Genomic DNA, 24,583 nt, shown 5'->3' on the forward strand with positions numbered 1-24,583 from the left:
AACATAGTATAGGTCTAGCTCATTCAACAGAGTATAGGAATAACTCATTTGTTGGCATTGGCAACAGTATATGCATAGCTCATTTGTTGGTACTGGCAACAGAGTATAGGTCTACTCATCAGTTTTGTTGGCATTGGCAACAGAGTACAGGTCGAGCTCATTTGTTGACATTGGCAACAGAGTATATGTCTAGCTCATTAGTTTTGTTGGTGTTGACAACAGAGTATAGGTCTATCTCATTCAACAATGTATGGGTCTAGCTCATTCATTGGTATTGGCAACAGAGTACATGTCTAGCTGATTCAAGAGGGTATATGTCTAACAGCACAGCTCTAGCACATTCAACACAGTATAGGTCCTGCTCATTTGTTGGTATTGGTAACAGAGTATACGTCTAGATCATTAGTTTTGTTGGTATTCACAACAGAATATAGTTCATCCAACAGAGTATAGGTCTATCTCGTTCGTTTGTATTGGCAACAGAGTGTAGGTCTAGTTCATCCAACAGAGTATAAGTCTAGCTTATTCGCTGGCATTGGCAACAGAGAGTATAGGTCTAACTTATCTGTTAGTATTGAAAACAGAGTATAGGTCTAGCTCATTCAACAAAGTATAGGTACAAACACGGTATAGGTCCAGTTCATCCAATAGAGTACAGGTCTAGTTCATTCGTGATACTGGAAACAGAGTATAGGTCTAGCCCATTCAACACAGTACAGGTCTTGTTCAGTCGCTGTAGCTGGCAACAGAATACAGGTCTATCTCATCCAATAGAGTATAGGTCTAGCTCATTCGTTTGTACTGGGAACAGACTACAGATCTAGTTCATGCAACAGAGTATAGGTCTAGCTCACTGGTTGGTATTGGCAACAGAGTATAGGTCTAGCTCATTCGCAATGATCTAAGCACCTCTCTGTAAATCTGTCTGTCTGCCCTTCTGTGTCTACACATCTATCTGTCTGCATGTCTACCTGCCTGTCTGCATCTGTCTGCATATATGTCTGTCTGGTCTGCCCGTTTATCTGCCTGTCTGTTTCTGTCTGCCGACCTGCCCGACTGTTTGTGTGTCTGAGTCTGTCTTCCGGTCTGCCTGCCTCTGTCTGTCTGTTTGTCTGTCTGTCTGTCTGACGATCTTGTCTTTCTGTGTTTGTTTGCCTATCTGTTTGCCTGACTGTCTCTATCTGCCTGTGTGTATTCATCTACAATTTTGTGTCTACCTGTCTGTGTCTGTCTACCTGTTTGTGTCTGTCTTTCTGACTGTCTCAGTCTGCCTGTCTTGTGTTTTTTGTATGTGTCTTCTCGTCTACCTGTCTCCGTCTTGAACGATAACACTCAAATGTAAAAACAAAACAAAACAATACCCCCCCCCCCTAAAACAGCAACAACAAAAAGAACAACAATACTCTAACAAAATGTCTACAATCACCAGCAAGTGTGACGGGATATTGAACCAAATTCCTCCCCCCCCCTACTCCTGTCCCTCTCTGTCTTCCTGTCTGTCTCTGTCCGTGTCTACCTGTCTATCTACCTGTCTAAAACAATCAAAATTCCTCCTACTCCTCCTGTCTCTGTCCGTGTCTACCTGTCTATCTACCTGTCTAAAACAATCAAAATTCCTCCTACTCCTCCTGTCTCTGTCCGTGTCTACCTGTCTATCTACCTGTCTAAAACAATCAAAATCCCTCCTACTCCTCCTGTCTCTGTCTGTCTCTGTCCGTGTCTACCTGTCTATCTACCTGTCTAAAACAATCAAAATTCCTCCTACTCCTCCTGTCTCTGTCCGTGTCTACTTGTCTATCTACACGTCTAAAAAAAACAAAATTCCTCCTCCTCCTGTCTCTGTCTCTGTCCGTGTCTACCTGTCTATCTACCTGTCTAAAACAAACAAAATTCCTCCTTCTCCTCCTGTCTCTGTCTCTGTCCGTGTCTACCTTACTGTCTACCTATCTAAAACAAACAAAATTCCTCCTTCTCCTGTCTGTCTCTGTCTGTGTCTACCTATGTACCTGTCTGAAATAAACAAAATTCCTTCTCCTGTCTTCCTGTGTGTCTGTGTCCGTGTCTACCCATCTATCTATCTACCTGTGTGTCTGTGTGAGGGGTGTATGGAGGACGCACGTACCCTGGCCTTGGTGATCCAGGTGACGCGGTGTGAGTGGTCTGACCACTTGACCAGGGTCCTGTCGTGACCCGCCGTGAAGAAGGACCGCTCTGTCGGGTGGGACCTCACCGCCTTCAGCTCTCCGCTGTGCCCCTGGCACGTGAAACACGGATAGTAGTGTGTAACGTTGCGTTGCGTTGTGTTGTGTTGCGTTGTGTTGTGTTGGGCTGCGTTGTGCTGTGTCGCTGTGTCGTGCTGTGCTATGTTATGCTGTGGTGTGTTGCGTTGTGGTGTGGTGTGGTGTGGTGTGGTGTGGTGTGCTGTGTTGTGGTGTGGTGTGGTGTGGTGTGTGGTGTGGTGTGGTTTGCTGTGCTGTGTTGTGTTATGTTTTGTTGTGCTGTATTGAGTGTGCTATGTTGTGCTATGCTATGCTGTGGTGTGTTGTGTTGTGCTGTGTTGCGTTGCATTGCATTGCGCTGCGTTGTGCTGTGTTGTGTTGTATAATGCTGTGCTGTGCTGTGTTGTGTTATGTTGCGTTGTGCTGTGCTGTGGTGTGTTGTTTTGTATTGTGCAGTGCTGTGTTGTGTTGTATAATGTTGTGCTGTGCTGTGTTGTGTTATGTTGCGTTGTGCTGTGCTACGCTGTGTTGTTTTGTGTTGTCTTGTACTGAGTGTGTCGTGTCGAGTTGCATTGTGAAGTGATATATTACACTGTATATTGAACTGAATTGAAACTGTATTGAACTGTACTGTACCATACTATACCATATCGCACTGTACTGTGCTGCACTGTACTGAACTGTGTTGCATTGTATTGTATTGCATTGCATTGCATTGCATTGTATTGTGTTATGCTGCATTGTATTGTATTGTATTGTATTGTGTTGTTTAGTGTTGTGTTGTATTTCGTTGTCTTGCATTGTATTGAATCGTATTGTATTACACTGTATTGTATTGTACTGTATTATGTGGTGTTGTATTGTTTTGTATTGTATTGTATCACTCCATGTTCCTAAACAGATCGTAACATATTACGTCAATCATCCTTGACAAATATCTACAAACCGAAATTTTGGATACTTCTTTTTCTGTATTATTGCTGTTTTCGTGTTTGTTGTTGTTTTGTTGTTGTTGTTGTTGTTGTTGTTGTCTTGACCTTGTTTTTTGTTGTTGCTGTTCAAACAACACATTTCTCTGTGTGAAATTCAGGCTGCTCTTCTGAAGGAGAGCGCGTCGCTGCAGTGCCGCAGAGCCACCCATATTTACCTCTTTTTTCCGCCCCCAAGTGTCTTCTTTCTTTCCCTAACAAAGTGGATTTTTCTGCAGAATTTTGTCACCGGGGGTTCTTTCACGTGCGTTAAGTGCATGCTACACACGGGACCTCGGTTTATCGTCTCACCCGAATGACTAGCGTCCAGACCACCGCTCAAGGTTTAGTGGAAGGGAAAAATACTGGACGAGGATGGAATTCGATCCTATAAGCTAAGATTCCTTCGTTTTGTAGGACAACGCGTCACCACTGTGCCATCCACCCATTCTCCCAAATTTGACTGGAAAATCAAACTGAGCGTCTTGTCAATGAGACGATAAACCGAGGTCCCGTCTGCAGCAGACACATGACGCATTGAAAAAGAACCCATGGCAGCGTAAGTGTTGCTCTCTGGCAAAACTTACGTTGAGTGATGGCCTAGAGGTAACGCGTCCGCCTAGCAAGCGAGAGAATATGAGCGCACTGGTTCGAATCCCGGCAGAGTCGCCAGCATTTTCTCCCCCTCCACTAGACTTTGAGCGGTGGTATGGACGCACGTTAGTCATTCGGTTGGGACGATAAACCGAGGTGCCGTATGCTGCAAGCACTTAGCACACGTAAAAGAACCCAAGGCAACAAAAGGATTGTCCCTGGCAAAATTCTTTAGAAAAATCCGCTTCAATAGGAAAACATAAAAAACAACAACAACAACTGCAGGCAGGAAAAAACAAAACAAAAAAGGGTGGCGCTCTCAGTGTAGCGACGCGCTCTCCCTGGAGAGAGCAGCCTGAATTTCAACACAGAGAAAGAGACAGGCATCTGTCTAGCAGATGTTGTGTAGGGTATGTGATGTCGACGCGGTGTTGTGTAGGGTATGTGATGTGCAGGGTATGTGATGTGAACGCAGTGATGTGCAGGGTATGTGATGTGAACGCCGTGTTGTGCAGGGTATGTGATGTGAACGCAGTGATGTGCAGGGTATGTGATGTGAACGTAGGGTATGTGATGTGAACGCGCTGCTGTGCAGGGTATGTGATGTGAATGCGGTGTTGTGCAGGGTATGTGATGTGAACGTGGTGCTGTGTAGGGTATGTGATGTGAACGTGGTGCTGTGCAGGGTATGTGATGTGAACGCGCTGCTGTGCAGGGTATGTGATGTGAACGTGGTGCTGTGCAGGGTATGTGATGTGAACGCGGTGCTGTGCAGGGTATGTGATGTGAACGCGGTGCTGTGCAGGGTATGTGATGTGAACGTGGTGCTGTGCAGGGTATGTGATGTGAACGTGGTGCTGTGCAGGGTATGTGTTGTGCAGGGTATGTGATGTGAACGCCGTGCTGTGCAGGGTATGTGATGTGAACGCGGTGCTGTGCAGGGCATGTGATGTGAACGCTGTGCTGTGCAGGGTATGTGATGTGAACGCTGTGCTGTGCAGGGTATGTGATGTGAACGCGGTGCTGTGCAGGGCATGTGATGTGAACGCGGTGCTGTGCAGTACCTGTGATGTGAACGCGGTGCTGTGCAGTACCTGTGATGTGCAGGGTATGTGATGTGAACGCGGTGCTGTGCAGGGTATGTGATGTGAACGTGGTGCTGTGTAGGGTATGTGATGTGCAGGGTATGTGATGTGAATGCGGTGTTGTGCAGGGTATGTGATGTGAACGCGATGACGCCTCCTTGAGAAAAATTACTTTGAAACTGCCCCCTAGCTGTGTGACGGCAACTCACCTGCACAATCACCCTGAACATGGACTGCAGGGTACCTTCCAGAACGACGTTCCGGGTGGTTCCCAGGAAGATGTGGCCATCCAGCCCCGTGGGGCTCAGTGGTACGATCTTCCGCACAGCTCCGTGCACTTGGGGTAACTGAAACACACCCAACGCTGACTCATCACCAAGACGAAGCCTACTTAAAAGACAACACTGCGCTCCTTGGTTAGTATCTTATGTCTGAAAAGTCCCTAAAAGACGACGCGTCCTTCAAAGACAATGCGTTACTCCTTGGTTAATATCTCATGTCTGAGTTTCAGTTTCAGTTTCAGTAGCTCAAGGAGGCGTCACTGCGTTCGGACAAATCCATATACGCTACGCCACATCTGCCAAGCAGATGCCTGACACACACACATTACCCTGCACCTCCTCTACCCCCTCCTCCACACACTCATTTCTAGGCTACGTATCGCAGCTTCCATGCCACACACACACACACACACACACACACACACAGAGATGAACCCTTACTTGTACCAGCACACACACATACGCCCATATCCCCCACCCCCACCCCCACGCACATATATATGCACACCTGCACGTTCCAATATTCCGTTGCTCCCACAGTATAGGCATGCATACACACACATACCTCATGATCTACCCCCCCCACTCCCGCCACCCCCCTCCACACACATACGCATGTGCACACACCGAAATGTTCCTAAAAGACAACGCGTCTTTAAAAGACAATGCTGTACTCCTTGTAATATCTCACGTCTGACCGAAATGTCCCTAAAAGACGACATACCCTTAAAAGACAATACTGTACTCCTATGTTAATATCTCATGTCTGAAATGTCCCTAAAAGACGACATACCCTTAAAAGACAATGCTGTACTCCTTGGTTAATATCTTAATTATGTTTGAAATGTCCCTAAAAGACGATGCGTCCTTAAAAGACAATGCTGTACTCCTTGGTTAATATCTCATGTCTCAGTTGTCTCTAAAAGACAACGTGTCCTTAAATGACAATGCTGTACTCCTTGGTTAATATCTTATGTCTGAAATGTCCCTAAAAGACGAATCGTCCATAAAGACAATACTGTACTCCTTGGTTAATGAAACAAACTCAGCATCGTTTGACAGATGTGTCCCAAAAAAGACGAAACGTCCTTAAAAGACTACTGTACTCGATTAATAAAATAGAATAGAATATGTCTTTATTACCAAGTGTACCAGGGTCACAAGGAATATTGGGGGTGTGGGGAGTATATAACAAGGTGCGAACATAAATTGAAAATCATACACAAACACAGATACAGTAGAAATTAGGATACATACAAGTGCATATCAATATAAAAACTCGTGCATACTCACACATGCACGCACTGCACACACACACACATACACACACACACTCTCTCTCTCTCACACACACACACACACACGTTTGAACAGAAGCCGCATATTACACGTGGATGGGGCTGATGACAAGATCTTCAGGTGGATGGTTCTTGAGTATATATATGATATAAATGATATATATCCACCACTGCTATGTCTGAAATGTCCCTAAAGGACGAAGCGTCCTTAAAAGACAATACAGTACTCATTGGTCAATGAAAGATACTCAGCATCGTTTGACAACAGTGTCCCTAATAGACAAAGCGTCCTTAAAAGACTATACTGTACTGCTTAGTTAATGATATATACCCACCACTGACATATGTCTTAAATGACCCTAAAAGACAACGTATACTTTAAAGAATATTGTACATCTTCATTAATGAAACACACCCAGCGCTGACTCATCACTGAGCGTTTCTAAATGACGAAGCGTCCTTAAAAGACAATGCTGTACTCCTTTGTTAATATCTTATGTCTGAAATGTCCCTAAAAGAGGTTGCGTCCTTAAAAAAACCCCAATACTGTACTCGTTGATAAATCAAACATACTCAGCACTGACTTATGACTGAAGTGTCAATGAAACACACATACTCACGCACTCACACAACACGCACACATACAAATTACACCCCTTCTCCGCCCCGTAGCGCGCACACATACACACACACACACACGCACACACACATACACACACACACACACAAACTCACCACCCGTTCCAGAATCAGCATGTAATCCCTCCTGACGTCCCAGGCCTTGATCTCATTGCCCCCGCCAGATAACAGGATGTCTTTTGTCAGCATCACCAGACAGGACACATACTTCTGTCACACAGACAGCATGTAACGCTCTTTTAATCAAGGAATTTAATTTTAAAAATTCACCTTATGCGTTAAACAGGTCGCAGAATTAAGGACACTAAAGCAGGAAAATATAAGAATAACCTACATTACGGAATAAACTAACAATACACCATATGCGTTGAATAGGTCCCAAAATCATGGACACTAAAACATGAAATTACAATAATAACCTGCACTCAGGAATAAAAAACAAAAACAAAAACCAATACACAGTATACGTTAAATAGGTCCCAGAATTATTCATTCATTCATTTTGCCCATCGCTCCTGGTGGAGCATAGGCCATCGACGACCCCTCGCCATCGCACTCTGTTCTGGGCTGTTCTGGCCATTCCAGTCCAGTTGGTCCCTTGCTGCTTCAGCTCTGCCTCGGTATCTCGCCTCCAGTTGTTGCGAGGCTGGCCTCTCTTCCTCTTTCCCTGCGGTTTCAAGGTCAGGGCTTGGCGTGTGATGCTGGACGCTGGCTTCCTGAGGGTGTGTCCGATACAGCCCCACTTCCTTCGCAGTATTTGCTTGGCCACTGGTTCCTGTCCCGCTCGCTCCCACAGATCTTCGTTTCGGATCTTCTCCTGCCATCGGATCTTGTAGATTCGCCTCAGACAGGTGTTGAAGAATGTCTGAATCTTCTGCTGCATCGTCTGTGTTGTCCGCCATGTCTCGCATCCGTAGAGCAGAACTGACTTCACACTGGAGTTGAAGATGCGGAGTTTGGTTTTCATACTGATCGCTCCAGATGCCCAGATGTTCTTGAGCATGATGAAAGCTGAGGTCCCAGAATTAAGAACACTAAAACAGGAAATTGTAAGAATAACCTACATTACGGATTAAAACAACAATACACCGTATGCGTTAAATAGGTCCCAAAATCATGGACACTAAAACAGGATATTACAATAATAACCTGTACTAAGGAATAAAGAAAAAAAACACACCAATACACAGCATACGTTAAATAGGTCCCAGAATTACGAACACTAACACAGGAAATTGTAAGAATAACGTACATTACGGGAAAAAAACAACAAAAAACAATACACCGTATGCGTTAAATAGGTCCCAGAATTAAGGACACTAAAACAGGAAATTACAAGAATAACCTACATTAAGGAATGAAAAAAACGAACAACAATACACTGTATGCGTTAAATAGGTCCCAAAATCAAGGATACTAAAACAGGAAATTGTAAGAATAACCTACATTAAGGAATAAAAAAAAATCACCTTATGCGTTAAATAGGTCCCAGAATTAAGGATTCGAAAACAGAAAATTACAAGAATAACCTACATAAAGGAATAAAACGAAAACAAAAACAAACACATTATGCCTTGAATAGGTCTCAGAATTACGAACACTAAAACAGGAAATCATAACAATAACCCACATTACGGAATAAAAAGCAATTCTCCTCATGCGTTAAACAGGTCCAAAATTAAGGACACAAAAACAGGAAATTACAAGAATAAACTACATTAAGGAATAAAATAAAATAAATCACCTTACGCGATATATTGATCTCAAAATTAAGACACTAAAACAGGAAATCACAAGAATAACCTACATTAAGGAGAATATATATATATATATATATATATATATATATATACACCCAAAATTAAGGACACTAAAACAGGAAATTACAAGAATAAACTACATTAAGGAGAATATATATATATATATATATATATATATATATATATGTATATATATATATTCTTTTCTTCTTTTTTATATACTTTTTTCTTTCCATTCACCTTATGCGCAAACTTGGTGGACTCGGCCACTTGCAGCCTGACCCTGAAGATGTCCTCCTCATCCGGGCACCACACCGTGATGGTGCCCCGCGAGTCGCCCGTGATGACGTCACAATCGGCGGAGAAACACACTGACGTCACAAACATCGGCGTCTCTTCCTGCGTAGCGACAAAAGCAATAATAACACCACCACCACACACACAAGTACGTACGCACACACACACACATTGGTACACAGTTGATGTGTTGCAATGTTCACATGTCAGTGAAACAGACTCTCTCATTTTGAAGGACACTGAACGGTCAAGCAAACAAACATGAAACTCCTCGTCAGCCAAACATGATCGATCTTTACAGCCGTGTGGTCCACCAGGGCCACTTGAGGGATTTTTTTCCCAGACAAGACACAGATCGTGCAAAACAAACCAGGGGCACCAAGTCCTCAAGGCTGATAGGGCAACTCTGATTTTTACACCTTTGCCTGATGGTTGACTGTTTTCTCTCTACGTCGGTATTATTAACTCACTCAGTACGACCAGTCCTCTCTTCTCCTCTACACAGACCCATCGGATGTCCAGTGGGTGTCTGAATGACCCAACCTTTAACTTCCGTCGTCAGAATTGCGGTGTTCTTTGTCAACATTCACCTCTTCAGTATAAGAGCGTTCCGCTTGCAATATTTTGATGATGGTAATTGGGGTGAAACGCTGTTAACGTCGTCTCTTTCGCCGTTCGTATGGAGAGAGTTAAACAATGATCACAACATGGCATCGTTTCTTAGTGTTGTTTCACTCTGCCGTGAGATATTTGAATGGAAATTATGTCCACAGTTCTTCTCTTTTTATTTTTCTGTAACAATTATAATGCCATCATTTCAAGTGCTACACAGAGAGATGAAGTGCAAATGTGCTTTCTGAAACTGTTTCTCAGTGATTGTGGTTTGCATGTGTGGCTTATATTGCGTTCAGTTCGCCATGCACGGATATTTCTGGTTTTTGTTCGATGGGGATGGTGATATCTTTGTTAATTGCAGAATGAAAACACCATCGCACAATTGTTGTGATCAAGCATCCACTCGTAAAATAGAAACTGTACAAACTGTCCTCCCAGCTTACATACATACCTACATCCATGAGATTTCCACACAATTCGTCGCAGAGTAAATTCACAAACGAAAACTTTTTTTACCCGGTTCAAAGTTCATTCTCTGAAACACGACAGGAAGAGCCATAAAAGAAAGGGTAGGGTGAAATTTAGATAAAAAGAACCGTAGGTTAAATTAAATAAGTATTAAAATAAATAATAAGAGGAATCACGGCAAAGACGTATGAATAATGCAGTGGGTATTTGGAAAGTATACAGATGATTCAATAGACAGGCAAACATGCAAGCAAGCGCACACACACACACATATATGCACGTACACACACACACAACGAAACAAAGACAGACGGTAGACAAGGGAAAGTAACAGCTGTTTCTGACTGCCAACATCCTGCAGCGGGGAAAAAGTGATAAAAAACAAAACAATTGTCAGTGATAAATGTGTGTGCACATGGCTTTCCACACGGAGCGTACTGACACAGAAAAGAATCAACACACAGTGAAGAAATCAAGCCACCCACTTCGCCCTGGCCCAACCAACATCAACCCGCCCTACCCCAAGCAATATGCACCCTGTGCAACCAACATCCACTCTGCCCCAAACCACTCTGCCCCAACCATCATCCACTCTGCCCCAACCATCATCCACTCTGCCCCAACCATCATCCACTCTGCCCCAACCACCAACCACTCTGCCCCAACCATCATCCACTCTGCCCCAACCATCATCCACTCTGCCCCAAACCACTCTGCCCCAACCATCATCCACTCTGCCCCAACCATCATCCACTCTGCCCCAACCATCAACCACTCTGCCCCAACCATCATCCACTCTGCCCCAACCATCATCCACTCTGCCCCAACCATCATCCACTCTGCCCCAACCATCAACCACTCTGCCCCAACCATCATCCACTCTGCCCCAACCATCAACCACTCTGCCCCAACCATCAACCACCCTGCCCCAACCATCAACCACTCTGCCCCAACCATCATCCACTCTGCCCCAACCATCATCCACTCTGCCCCAACCATCAACCACCCCAACCATCAACCACTCTGCCCCAACCATCATCCACTCTACCCTGCTCAACCATCATCCACTCTGCCCCAACCATCAACCACCCCAACCATCAACCACTCTGCCCCAACCATCATCCACTCTGCCCCAACCATCATCAACTCTGCCCCAACCATCATCTGCCCTGCCCAACCATTATCTACCCTGCCCCAACCAACATCCACTTAGACCCAACCATAATCTACCCTGCCCCAACCACTCTGCCCCAACCATCATCAACTCTGCCCCAACCACTCTGCCCTATGGCCAACCATAATCTACCCTGCCCCAACCACTCTGCCCTATGGCCAACCATAATCTACCCTGCCCCAACCACTCTGCCCTATGGCCAGCTATAATCTATCCTGCCCCAACCAATATCCATTATGTCCCAATCATCATTCATTCTGTACCAACCGGCATCTACCCTGCATCAACCAGCATCTCCTCTGACCCAAATACCATGCCCCAACCAAAATCCATCCTGCCCAAATCAAAACCCATCCTGTCCAAACCAACATCCACCCTTCCCCAACCAACGTGTACCCTGCCCCAACCAACATCCACCCTGCCCCAACCAACCTCTAAAAGTCAGCCCTGGAAAACAAGCGGTCCACGCCAGTTTTCAGACTGCCTTGAAAAGACACGAAATCCGCTTCCGATGTGCTGTGTTGGGGAGTGATATTCTGTTCTGAGGTTGCGATACAAGTACAGACATGCACGGGCAGACTCAGAGACGGGTAAAACATCTTGCCCATAAGGTTAGACTTGTGTGAGGGGGAATACAGTAACACAGTGCACAAAGTAAGTCACCATTCATTCCAAACCAGTTAAACGCAGCATACATAAAAAAAATCAAACATTCAAGAAATGGGAGGAAGATCAGATACTTGCAAAGTAAAAAAAAAAAAAAAAGTTCCAACAACTCATACAAATTCCTCAGAAACACACCGTGACTCGAGATTGAGTACAAAAAGTGCGTGCACACAGTGGAAGACATACGTGATGCCAGCAAAGTTACCTTCGACAAGGACTTTCCCCACTGTTTTTGCAGCTTTCAGAAAACATTACAGCTTATCAGTTACCACATTCATCAGCAACGGTATAAATTATGTAGCTCTATCCTGACAACTGACACTTCAACGAACAGACCAAGCAAATCTGCCAGCAAAAGATTTTGCAGCTTTTTATGACGATTATATCCACTGCAGTTATAAAGTAAAAAATATTAAAAGTTTGTCTGTTAGGACGAAAAAAAAGACAGACAGACAGACACACACACACATCAAACCAGGTTGCTTATAACAACCCAGTCAACCCTCAGTGGCCCAATCCATGGCTGCACATTTAACTTTATCATTAGCATTTTACTGTAATGATGCTAACTTCACTGATGTAACTGATGCTCCTATGACTTAAACTGATGTTCCTACGTCTTTAATTGATGCTCCCATGCGTTATTTGCTTAAAAAAATTGGTTGTGTGTTTTACAGCTTGTAAATGCTTGTTTCCGACTTCACCATAATATTTGTTTGATAAGTTGTGCAAGTGTATTATACAAAAAAGGGTGCACGGATGCATGCATGCATACAGGCGGGTGTGTGTGTGCGTGTGCGTGTGTGTGTGTGTGTGTGTGTGTGCGCGCGCGTGTGCGTGTGGCACTGTTAACGGACTTGCTTTGCTGTGACTATGTTACATGCCAAATTTTACGGATCTGCTCGCAAACTGCATAATTCACATACTTCAACACACTTTATTTCTTCAGTCACCGAGATAATCGAGTTATTCTGATTGTGATTCCCTTCCCACCCTCCAGCACACTACAGAAGCCACAACACACACACGCTACAGCCAGCTGGGGATGCCAGGTACCTCAAAGATGCCGCTCTTGGTGTCTCTGCGGATGGGCCCCTCCAGCCGTTCCCTGAACACCTTCCAAAAGTACAGGTGCTGCTTGCCGAAGGTGATCAGGATGCTCTCGTCGAACGGATAGAAACACCCGTACGTTACATGTTCTATGGTAGTCTGGAACAAAATAACACCCTAAAAACATCTATCCAGTTGTGTACGCTGGGCTATATATGATAGTCAGTCGTGTCCGACTATGACCATCAGAACAGCAGAGGAGGCAACTGCTGTTCGGACTATTTGGGCTAGAATTTGAGTATAGTGGAGAGTGTCTTGCCCAGGTTACATCCCCACTCTCTCGACCAAGAGGGTTTTAGGACAGTCGGCGTTGGGATGGTTCCCAAAGGCCAACTAGCCCACAAGGCTGCAGCACTAAGAGCCAGTGCAATTTTGCCTCCTAGTTTGAGAGTCATAGCCCTTCACAAAAGACTAAGCTGTAAATGATTTCCCATTGACTGGAGAAACCATTGATAATACAGCTCTCACTTTGCTGTTGGCCCAAATGTAAACTTATGTCAATCTGTGATATACGCTGGGCAAAAGAGGAAGGTGGCAGACACCTGTCTGCTGATACAGTGTCCGTGAGGGTGTGGGTTCAAATCCCGGTCTCGCCCTGTCTCCCAAGTTTGGCTGGAAAATCAAACTGAGCGTCCAGTCATTCGGATGAGACGATAAACTGAGGTCCCGTGTGCAGCACGCACTTGGCGCACTGAAAAAGAAATCGTTGCAACCTAAGTATTGTCCTCTGGCAAAACTCTGTAGAAAGAAATCCACTCTGAATGGAACACAAATATACATGCATGGACTCAAGACCTGACTGAGCGCGCTGAGTTGTGCTCCTGGTCAGGCAGATGTGGTGTAGCGTATATGGATATACCGAACGGAGTGACTCCCTCGTGAGAAACTGAAACATAAAACGCATGTCAGACTTCCTATCTTATGACGTTATTGCTACCACTGCAACGTTTGGTATTTCACATCAATAAAACATGTACGCAAAATAAAATCAAAGTGCTTTCCTACAAGCCATTCACTCTCATAATCCCTGCAAAAACTCAAACGGAAGAAATAGAAATAACAATTTTTTTTTAAACACCAACAAACAAACAAAAAATCCAACCACTATTAAAAAAAAAAAAAAAAAAAAAAAGCTTATGCATACACTGACACAAATGGAAAAAAAAAGTTAACACTTGTCCAGTAAGATACGTGCCATCATCATCATCTTCATCATAATCATGACAACATCATCATCATATTTTATGCTGAACACACCGTCCTTCTCTGAAGGTGCCCCAAAGACACAGTCCCGACATTCCAACGACCCCGCGCTATGAGCTCAACGTGAAGCTCTGTCACACCTCTGATCTTCACAGCAGACCACACGGGGTACGGGTGTTTTACCGACTTCAAAATAATGAAATTAGCACGGCCGACGTCCAGGGCCAAGGACTGAACGAACAAACGATTTGAAACAAACGGCAGGGTCTGTCATGCTCAAACCGTGAAAAGGAAAAGAGGAGAGGACACAGCGCTCTTACAATCGCAGGCACACACATAGACACACACATACACAGACAGAAAGACACACACACACATACACACACGCACGTACACGCACGCACGACTGCACGCACGCATCTACGCGCACACAAACATTCACACACATCCTTGAAAGTGGAAAGACATGAAATCGATAAATTCATTCTTTTTCATTCTCTCTCTCTCTCTCTCTCTCTCTCTCTCTCTCTCATTCATTCACCATTAAACAACCATCAAATACAGCACTGAGACTGGATACAATTGCTGCACTACACACACCCAGACAACAAACACACACGTGGGGTCAGTCAGTTGTTGCTTTAATTAAGACCACGTCAACCGCAACGGTTAACACGTGAAAGTGCACACACACAAACAGGCATACACGGAAGCACTCACACATGTTATGCTCAAAAGCACAATAATCATTACATGACATGAGTTCCGGTATGTGAACACACATGCATGTGCGCAAATAAACAGTCAAAGGCCTGTACACGCATAAACGAAGGAGGCACGCACTTAGTCATGCACACATGATTTATCACACAGCACCATCACCCCCACACTGCCCATACCACACTCCCTCCCTGAGCGCGTGCGCGCGCGCGCACACACACACTAACACACATAATCTCTCTCTCTCTCTCTCTCTCCCTAACACACACACACACATACACACACACACAGTCTCTCTCTCTCTCTCTTATGTGTTGGTGTTTTTTTTTTTTTACATGCCACCCAGTGCCACGCACACACGCACACACACACACACACACACACATGACTACTGTGACCTGGGAAACCATGTGAATTACAGACACACGTACTACCTTATTTATAGATGTACGTCCGTAGGGCAGAAGCTGAAAATGCGCATCCCTGGTCATCTTTAATCACAAAATGTCTAATGGCAAAATAATTATCAAACAAATATACGGCAGAACTGAATAAAAATCCGCTCGCTCATCCAACACGTTTTACATGTCAGCATGCACACACACACACACACACACACACACACACACACACACACACACACACACACACTCTTTGGCACACATGCGTACACCGCTTACAACTCTTTTTTGTATACATGTAATATTTGCTAAACATTTTGTCCCAAAACACTGGGAATATATTGATGAAAGATCTTTACAACAAACATTTGTTGCACACACACACACACACACACACACACACACACAAACCCAACCAACTCCCCCCAAACTCCCCCCGCCCCCCCCAAAAAAAAACAAAAACAAAAAAACAACAACAAAAAACCCCGACCAGACCAACAGTTAAACCAATTCCTGTTTGACGTAATATGCAAAAGTCTTTCCCCCAATTCTTTCTGAATAACATCTACACATAGAATTACTCATGCTATGAGAAGCACAGGACTAGTCACATAAATACAATATGCGTTGGCATATTCCGGTAAAATCTCCATGTATATTTGTATTTGTATTTCTCTTTTTAACACAACAGATTTCTCTGTGTGAAATTCGGGCTGCTCTCCCCAGGAAGAGCGCCTCGCTACACTACAGCGCCACCCATTTTTTTGTATTTTTTCCTGCGTGCAGTTTTATTTGTTTTTCCTATCGAAGTGGATTTTTCTACAGAATTTGGCCAGGAACAACCCTTTTGTTGCCGTGGGTTCTTTTACGTGCGCTAAGTGCATGCAGCACACGGGACCTCGGTTTATCGTCTCGTCCCAGTGATTAGCGTCCAGACCACCACTCAAGGTCTAGTGGAGGGGGAGAAAATATCGGCGGCTGAGCCGTGATTCGAACCAGCACGCTCAGATTCTCTCGCTTCCTAGGCGGACGCGTTACCTCTAGGCCATCACTCCACACATACATAATATACATGTTTACTTACCAAAGCTGATATGTCAATAACACAGACTTCCGTATAGTGTCTGATCGGAAAGGCCAGCACCCACACCACAAGTGACGTTTCAGTGGAGAGGATAGGGAAGGAGTAAAAACCCGTGTCTTTGCGGGAATCGAACACAAAGACATTCGGCAAGCTAAACCCACAAGGTAACCCCTTCAACGCATCAAGAACAAGAAAAATATACCCAGATTTGCAAATGGTCGGGTTTAATTGTCTTCCCTGTTTGTTTTTATGACAATGCAAAAATAAGTATTATATTTTGAACGACTAATCAGAATAGTTATTCTTAATCTGAGTGATCAAGCGAGAGCTAACGAATCTTTGAGACAGGACTGAACGTCCAATCAGAAAGTGTTCATTCTCAAAAACTGACCAATCAGAGGAGAACTATGGTTTGTTCGTCAAATCAAACGAGCAAACTGGCTGATAGACAAGAGCAAACATACCTTGACCCCTGCTACAGGCTGAACTTCTGATCGGAAGAGCTTTCATTTTCAATCAGACCAGTCACAGAAGAGCTAAATATGCCCTGACTTGGGAAGCCGAGTGCTGAACGACCTATCAGAAGAGTGTTATTCTACAACAGAGCAGTCAGAAGAGAGCTAACATATCTTGGTCTGGGTAAACAAAGGACTGAACGACCAACCAGAGATGTAACCATTCCGAAACTACACTTTTAGTCATTCGGATGAGACGATAAACCGCGGTCTCGTGTGCAGCATGCACTTAGCGCACGTAAAAGAACCCACGGCAACAAAAGGGTTGTTCCTGTCCAAATTCTGAAGGAAAATCCACTTCGATAGGAAAAACAAATAAAACTGCACGCAGGAAAAAAATATTTTTAAAAAATGGGTGGCGCTGTAGTGTAGCGAGGCGCTCTCCCTGGGGAGAGCAGCCCGAATTTCACACAGAGAAATCTGTTGTGATAAAAAGAAATACAAATACAAATACAAATACCACGAATCAGAGGTGAGCTGAAATATGTCCTGGGCAAAGAACCGAACGGCCAACAAGAGAAAGAACTAACCTCTCTGAAAGTGACATCAGTCAAGAGGGCGGTCAACATACCTTGGTCTGAGCGAGGGGCTTATCCTCGTCATCTCCCCACTTCCACAGACTCAGCACGTGACGATCGCTCTCATCCACCGCTAGCAGCAGTCCCTCTTTCTGTTCATGGAAGAAAACCCAACACGTTCTGCATGGATCACGTTTGGAAAAAGATGTCTGGTGTGTGTGTGTGTGTGTGTGTGTGTGTGTGTGTGTGTGTGTGTGTGAAGCACATGGACATCCATTCATGTACACATGCGTTCATGCAATTTCTCTCTCTCTCTGTCTCTGTCTCTCTCTCTCCGTCACACACACACACACACACACACACACACACACACACACACACACACACACACAGAGACAAACACACACACACACATACACACATGCTTTCACTCCAATTCGAGCGTGGAGGATTTCAACAGCATTAACACATACAACATAAGTAATGCCTGGAAAAGTGTATAAAGCAAAAGCCAAAACACCATTGATCAAAATGTTACTGCCAAAGTACGAAAGAAAAACCCACTTGCTCAGCTTCAACTGAACGTTTTTTTACCCTCATTTGCCCAGTTTCCCCCAACCCTCCATTCATCCACATCTCCCACCCCTTCTAACCGATAATACTCATATGTATTCATAAATACTTTAACAAATGTCTTCAATCACCGATATGTGTGACGGGACATTCAACAAAAATTCCTCCTTCCTGAACGTTTTCACTGAAGAGCTAAAGTCCCGCAGCCTTTCACGGGTATCGGGGCAGTGAATTCATATCCACTGTGTCAAGGGCTCGGCATAGGAAGGCGGAGCCGACGGGCCCAATAGCCGGGTAGTTAATGCTTGGATTTTCAATCTGAGGGTCCCGGGTTCGAATCTCGGTAACGACGACTGGTGGGTAAAGGGTGGAGATTTTTCCGATCTCCCAGATCAACATATGTGCAGACCTGTTAGTGCCTGTACCCCTTTCGTGTGTATACGCAAGCAGAAGATCAAATACGCACGTTAAAGATCCTGAAATCCATGTCAGCATTCGGTGGGTTATAGAAACAAGAATATACCCGGCATGCACATCCCTGAAAACGGAGTATGGCTGCCTACATGGCGGGGTAAAAACGGTCATACACGTAAAAAAAAAAAAAAAAAGCCGACTCGTGTACATGCGAGTGAACGTGGGAGTTGCAGCCCACGAACGAAGAAGGCGGGGCCCAATCCTTTCCGGAACCTTTTTAACTCTTCACCAACCAAAGTCAGGTGCCCATTCACACGTGGGTGAAGTGAGAAGTTCATTTTTACTTCGAATGTGATGTGTCTTGTTTTGCTGTGGTTTGTTCCTGTGTATTTTGAGACTGTGATGGTGCCTGTGTTGATTTATAAATTGCATACTTCTATGCTACTTAGTCTTAAATATATGTATATTTTAGCCATTGTCACGTGCGACTGTGTTGACTTTGTACATATTTTTACGTCACTTAGCCTTAAATTTGTATATTTTATTGTAAAGCGTGGTGAGCCCCATCTGAGATGGGGGGTACTGCCTTATAATAAAAACCTTTATTTCATTATCATTATTATCATCATTATAATCATCATCATCATCATTGTTATTATCATTAAAATCGGAGTAAAGTGCCTTGCCCAAGATAACATTACATCTTCTTCTTCTGCGTTCGTGGGCTGCAACTCCCACGTTCACTCGAACATACGCGAGTGGGATTTTACGTGTATGACCGTTTTTAACCCGCCATGTAGGCAGCCATACTCCGCTTTCGGGGGTGTGCATGCTGGGTATGTTCTTGTTTCTATAACCCACCGAACGCTGAAACGGATTACAGGATCTTTAACGTGCGTATTTGATCTTCTGCTTGCGTATACACACGAAGGGGATTCAGGCACTAGCAGGTCTGCACATATGTTGACCTGGGAGATCGTAAAAATCTCCACCCTTTACCCACCAGGCGCCGTCACCGTGATTCGAACCCGGGACCCTCAGATTGAAAGTCCAACGCTTTAACCATTCGGCTATTGCGCCCGTCCAACATTACATCGCATCGTGGCATCGAACCCTGATCACTGGCGAACACTGGATCTGAAGTCTTAGCTAATCGCTTTTCAGATTCTGTCACGGCGTCTCTGCTTCCATAATAAATTATAGTAAATCACTGAAGCTGAAAACGACTTTTTGGAGCTTCCATACTTATTTCATTTTTGCTTTATCTTATACATTATCTTATCTGAATTCATTTTACTATTTAAAAATCTTTAAAAAAAAATCTATTTGATTTCATTTTCTTGTGTTTTATTTTCTTCTATCATATATATATGTATATATATATATATATATATATATATATATATATACAAAGAGTGGTACTCTCTCCATTCACAATTCATTCATTCATCGTGAATGGAGAGTTACCACTCTTTACTATTTGTTAATCATTTCATCTCCTGGACTCATTGTTGGTTAATTTCCAGTATATATATATATATATATATATATATATATATATAATTTATTTTATTGTTATTCTATCTTATTTCATTTGCAAATTTTGCGTAACACAGCCACGAGTGACTCACGGAGAAAGACACACAGGACACTCCTCCCTGAAAGGCCCCGATGCCAATGACAGAGACGATGTTCAGCGTCATAGCGTTCCACACACGTATGTGGGCCTGCAACACGTAGCAGTCATGTCCCTTTGTTCTGCCTTCATACACACGTGGAGGGATGGATACACGGGAGGATGGATGGATGGGCAGAAGGACTGGTGCAGAGATGGACTGATGAGTTGGGATGAGAGCTGGATGGAGGAATGGGTAGAGACTCGGGTGGATGGACTGGTACAGAGTTGGGTGGATGGAAGGGTGGAGAGTTGGGTGGATGGATTAGTACAGAGTTGGGTGGATGGATTGGTACAGAGTTGGGTGGATGGAAGGGTATGGAGTTGGGTGGATGGAAGGGTGGAGAGTTGGGTGGATGGATGGGTAGAGAGTTGGGTGGATGGATTGGTATGGAGTTGGGTGGATGGAAGGGTAGGGAGTTGGGTGGATGGAAGGGTATGGAGTTGGGTGGATGGAAGGGTATGAAGTTGGGTGGATGGATGGGTAGAGAGTTGGGTGGATGGATTGGTATGGAGTTGGGTGGATGGATGGGTATGGAGTTGGGTGGATGGAAGGGTATGGAGTTGGGTGGATGGAAGGGTATGGAGTTGGGTGGATGGATTGGTATGGAGTTGGGTGGATGGAAGGGTGGAGAGTTGGGTGGATGGATTGGTATGGAGTTGGGTGGATGGAAGGGTATGGAGTTGGGTGGATGGAAGGGTATGAAGTTGGGTGGATGGATGGGTAGAGAGTTGGGTGGATGGATTGGTATGGAGTTGGGTGGATGGATGGGTATGGAGTTGGGTGGATGGATTGGTACAGAGTTGGGTGGATGGAAGGGTATGGAGTTGGGTGGATGGAAGGGTAGAGAGTTGGGTGGATGGATGGGTATGGAGTTGGGTGGATGGATTGGTATGGAGTTGGGTGGATGGAAGGGTAGAGAGTTGGGTGGATGGATTGGTATGGAGTTGGGTGGATGGATGGGTATGGAGTTGGGTGGATGAATTGGTATGGAGTTGGGTGGATGGATGGGTAGAGAGTTGGGTGGATGGATGGGTATGGAGTTGGGTGGATGGAAGGGTAGACAGTTGGGTGGATGGATTGGTATGGAGTTGGGTGGATGGAAGGGTAGACAGTTGGGTGGATGGATTGGTATGGAGTTGGGTGGATGGAAGGGTAGACAGTTGGGTGGATGGATGGGTAGAGAGTTGCTTGGGTGGATGGAAGGGTAGAGAGTCGGGTGGATGGATTGGTATGGAGTCGGGTGGTTGGATGGGTATGGAGTCGGGTGGATGAATGGGTAACTGGTTGGATGGATGTATGGGTAGAGTTAGGTGGATGGATGGAAAGATAGCTGGGTGGATGGATGGGTGGTGTGTGTCCATCGAGATCGATGATGACCATCGTTGTCATCCAGCTGGGGGATGGGGGGAGGGTGGTGGTGGGGTGGGGAGGAGGATGCTCATGAATCTATCTGTGAATGCGCAGATGGCTGAATAGTCCTATCTGCGCACGAAATGTTCGCTGACAGTTGGGGCAGACAAAGACATGCATATCATTGTCAGGGAGCTTGTTTGCCCGTGACTTTCTGGCCTGCCTCTTCTGAACAACTGCAGCAGTCCTGTTGGCCTCTCACAACTTGGTGCCTTTGTGCACAGCAGCGAGCCATTTGTCACGGTCCACTGCATATTCTTCCCAGGAGTCAGGGTTGATATCAAACGCTTTCAGAGAGACTTTCAGAGTATCTCTGAAGCGCTTCTTCTGACCTCCGTGTGATCTCTTCCCTTGTTGCAGCTCGCCATAGAAGAGCCTTTTGGACAGCCGATGGTCTGGCATGCGCGCCACGTGTCCAGCCAAGCGAAGCTGGGGCTGCATCAGGATGGTGAAGATGCTGGGAAGGGTGGCTTTTGCAAGCACCCCCGTGTCTGGGGTCCTGTCTTGCCACTTAATGTTCAGTAGCTTCCTGAGGCATATTTTGTGGAAGTGGTTCAGCTTCTTGGCATGTCGTTGGTACACTGTCCAAGTTTCGCAGGCGTACAGTAGTGTGGGGAGAACTACTGCTCTGTAGACCTTTAGCTTGGTCTCAAGACCAATGCCTCTTCTGTTCCAGACATTTGCATAGAGTCTACCAAAGGTTGCGCTTGCTCTTGCAATCCTGACGTTCACTTCATCGTCGATGGTCGCATTTCGTGACAGTGTGCTGCCAAGGTATGTGAACCGCTCCACCGCACTGAGTCTCTGTCCGTTGACTGTGATGTTGGGCTCAACGTGGGGTTTCCCTGGGTCTGGCTGATGGAGAACTTCAGTTTTCCTCGTGCTGATGGTAAGGCCGAAGTTCCTGCTGGCAGTGGCAAACTTGTCAATGATGAGGTGCATGTCAGCTTCAGATCCAGCGTTGAGGGCACAATCATCAGCAAACAAAAAGTCTCTGATGATGTCTGTCATGACCTTCGTTTTTGCTTGAAGCCTTGAAGTCTGTGATACATACAAATTATAAGCAAAACGGCAAAATTTGGCACACAACACACACACACACACACACACACACACACACACACACACACACACATATATATATATATATATATATATATATATACACCAAAATAACACTCAACTCAGTCACAGCAAAGCAAGTCCGATAACTGTCATTAGTTATTAACATTAAATATTCATCTGTGTCATTTCATGTATCATTAAGACATATTCAGGCCTATTATTTGTGTGTATTTCTGTAAAAGCACGATCACAAAACATAGTACTGACATGTATCATTAAGGCATCTTAAGGCCTATCATTTGTGTGTATTTCTGTAAAAGCACGATCATAAAACACAGAACTGACATGTAGGCCTATCATTTGTGTGTATTTCTGTAAAAGCACGATCATAAAACACAGAACTGACATGTATCATTAAGGCATCTTAAGGCCTATTATTTGTGTGTATTTCTGTAAAAGCACGATCACAAAACATAGTACTGACATGTATCATTAAGGCATCTTAAGGCCTATCATTTGTGTGTATTTCTGTAAAAGCACGATCACAAAACATAGTACTGACATGTATCATTAAGGCATCTTAAGGCCTATTATTTGTGTGTATTTCTGTAAAAGCACGATCATAAAGCATAGAACTGACATGTATCATTAAGGCATCTTAAGGCCTATCATTTGTGTGTATTTCTGTAAAAGCACGATCACAAAACATAGAACTGACATGTATCATTAAGGCATCTTAAGGCCTGTTATTTGTGTGTGTTTCTGTAAAAGCACGATCATAAAACATAGAACTGACATGTATCATTAAGGCATCTTAAGGCCTATTATTTGTGTGTATTTCTGTAAAAGCACGATCACAAAACATAGTACTGACATGTATCATTAAGGCATCTTAAGGCCTATTATTTGTGTGTATTTCTGTAAAAGCACGATCATAAAACATAGAACTGACCGCTCCTTCAGGAGTCCTGCCCGCCATTTGACCGGAGGCGATGAAAGGTCCGTAAGGATGGAGTGCCAGACTGAAACATCATCGTCATCATTATCATCATCATCATCATCATCATCATGATCACCATCATCTTTAGCCACGTACCACAACACTGACAACTACTAGCCCATCACAGTTTCCACCATCACAATTTCAACTGCTGCTGGTACTTCCTAGCGCACGTAAAAGAACCCACGGCGACAAAAGGGTTGTCCCTGGCAAAAATTCTGTAGAAAAATCCACTTCGACAGGAAAACAAATAAAATCACAGGCAGAAAAACAATAACAACAAAACAACAACATTAACAAAGGGGTGGCGCTCTCAGCGTAGCGACGCGCTCTCCCTGGGGAGAGCAGCCCGAATTTCACACACAGAAATCTGTTGTTAAAAAAGAGTAATACAATACAACACTTGTACTCCAGCTTTTATGCATTCTTCTTCTTTTATTCAAACGTGGGGAGGGGGTGTGTGTGTGTGTGGGGGGGGGGGTGTGTGTGTGTGGGGGGGCACGGGGAAGGAGGGAGCAGGGGGGAGGATAGGGTGATAGTGGTGGTGGGAGTTTCGAAATCAACGAATGAGTTTCACCCACACGTTTTCAATGCATATCTACGTCTATGCATAGTCCCCTTACATTAACGGCCTGCATGAGTATACAAATAAGTCCAGACTTCTTCACACATTTGAGTGCTTAGTTTGAACAGTTGCCGAATATCAATAAAAAGAAGAGAAAATGAATGCAAAAAAAAAAAGTAAAGTAACGACCCAACTGTCTAATCTGCTAGACATTCATCTGAACGCGCTTCTTTCTTATTTACATTTATGTTCACGCACACAC

The 24,583-nt window shown here is 44.5% G+C and overlaps 1 protein-coding gene across 6 annotated transcripts in view; it reads right to left on the minus strand.

Moving 5' to 3' along the window:
* LOC143287746 (echinoderm microtubule-associated protein-like CG42247) overlaps positions 1-24,583 on the minus strand; it is a 138,585-nt gene that overhangs the window by 15,074 nt on the left and 98,928 nt on the right. For all 6 annotated transcript variants that reach the window (XM_076595997.1, XM_076595996.1, XM_076595998.1 and 3 more), the window contains 8 exons: positions 23,709-23,778; positions 20,234-20,329; positions 17,669-17,767; positions 13,121-13,273; positions 9,085-9,243; positions 7,181-7,294; positions 5,076-5,213; positions 2,123-2,254 (listed from right to left, as the gene is read on the minus strand). In XM_076595997.1, the coding sequence (XP_076452112.1) occupies positions 2,123-2,254; positions 5,076-5,213; positions 7,181-7,294; positions 9,085-9,243; positions 13,121-13,273; positions 17,669-17,767; positions 20,234-20,329; positions 23,709-23,778 (961 nt within the window). The remainder of the gene's footprint in view (positions 1-2,122; positions 2,255-5,075; positions 5,214-7,180; positions 7,295-9,084; positions 9,244-13,120; positions 13,274-17,668; positions 17,768-20,233; positions 20,330-23,708; positions 23,779-24,583) is intronic.

The sequence above is a fragment of the Babylonia areolata genome, chromosome 11 (assembly GCF_041734735.1).
Source record: "Babylonia areolata isolate BAREFJ2019XMU chromosome 11, ASM4173473v1, whole genome shotgun sequence".
Lineage (NCBI taxonomy): Eukaryota > Metazoa > Mollusca > Gastropoda > Neogastropoda > Buccinidae > Babylonia > Babylonia areolata.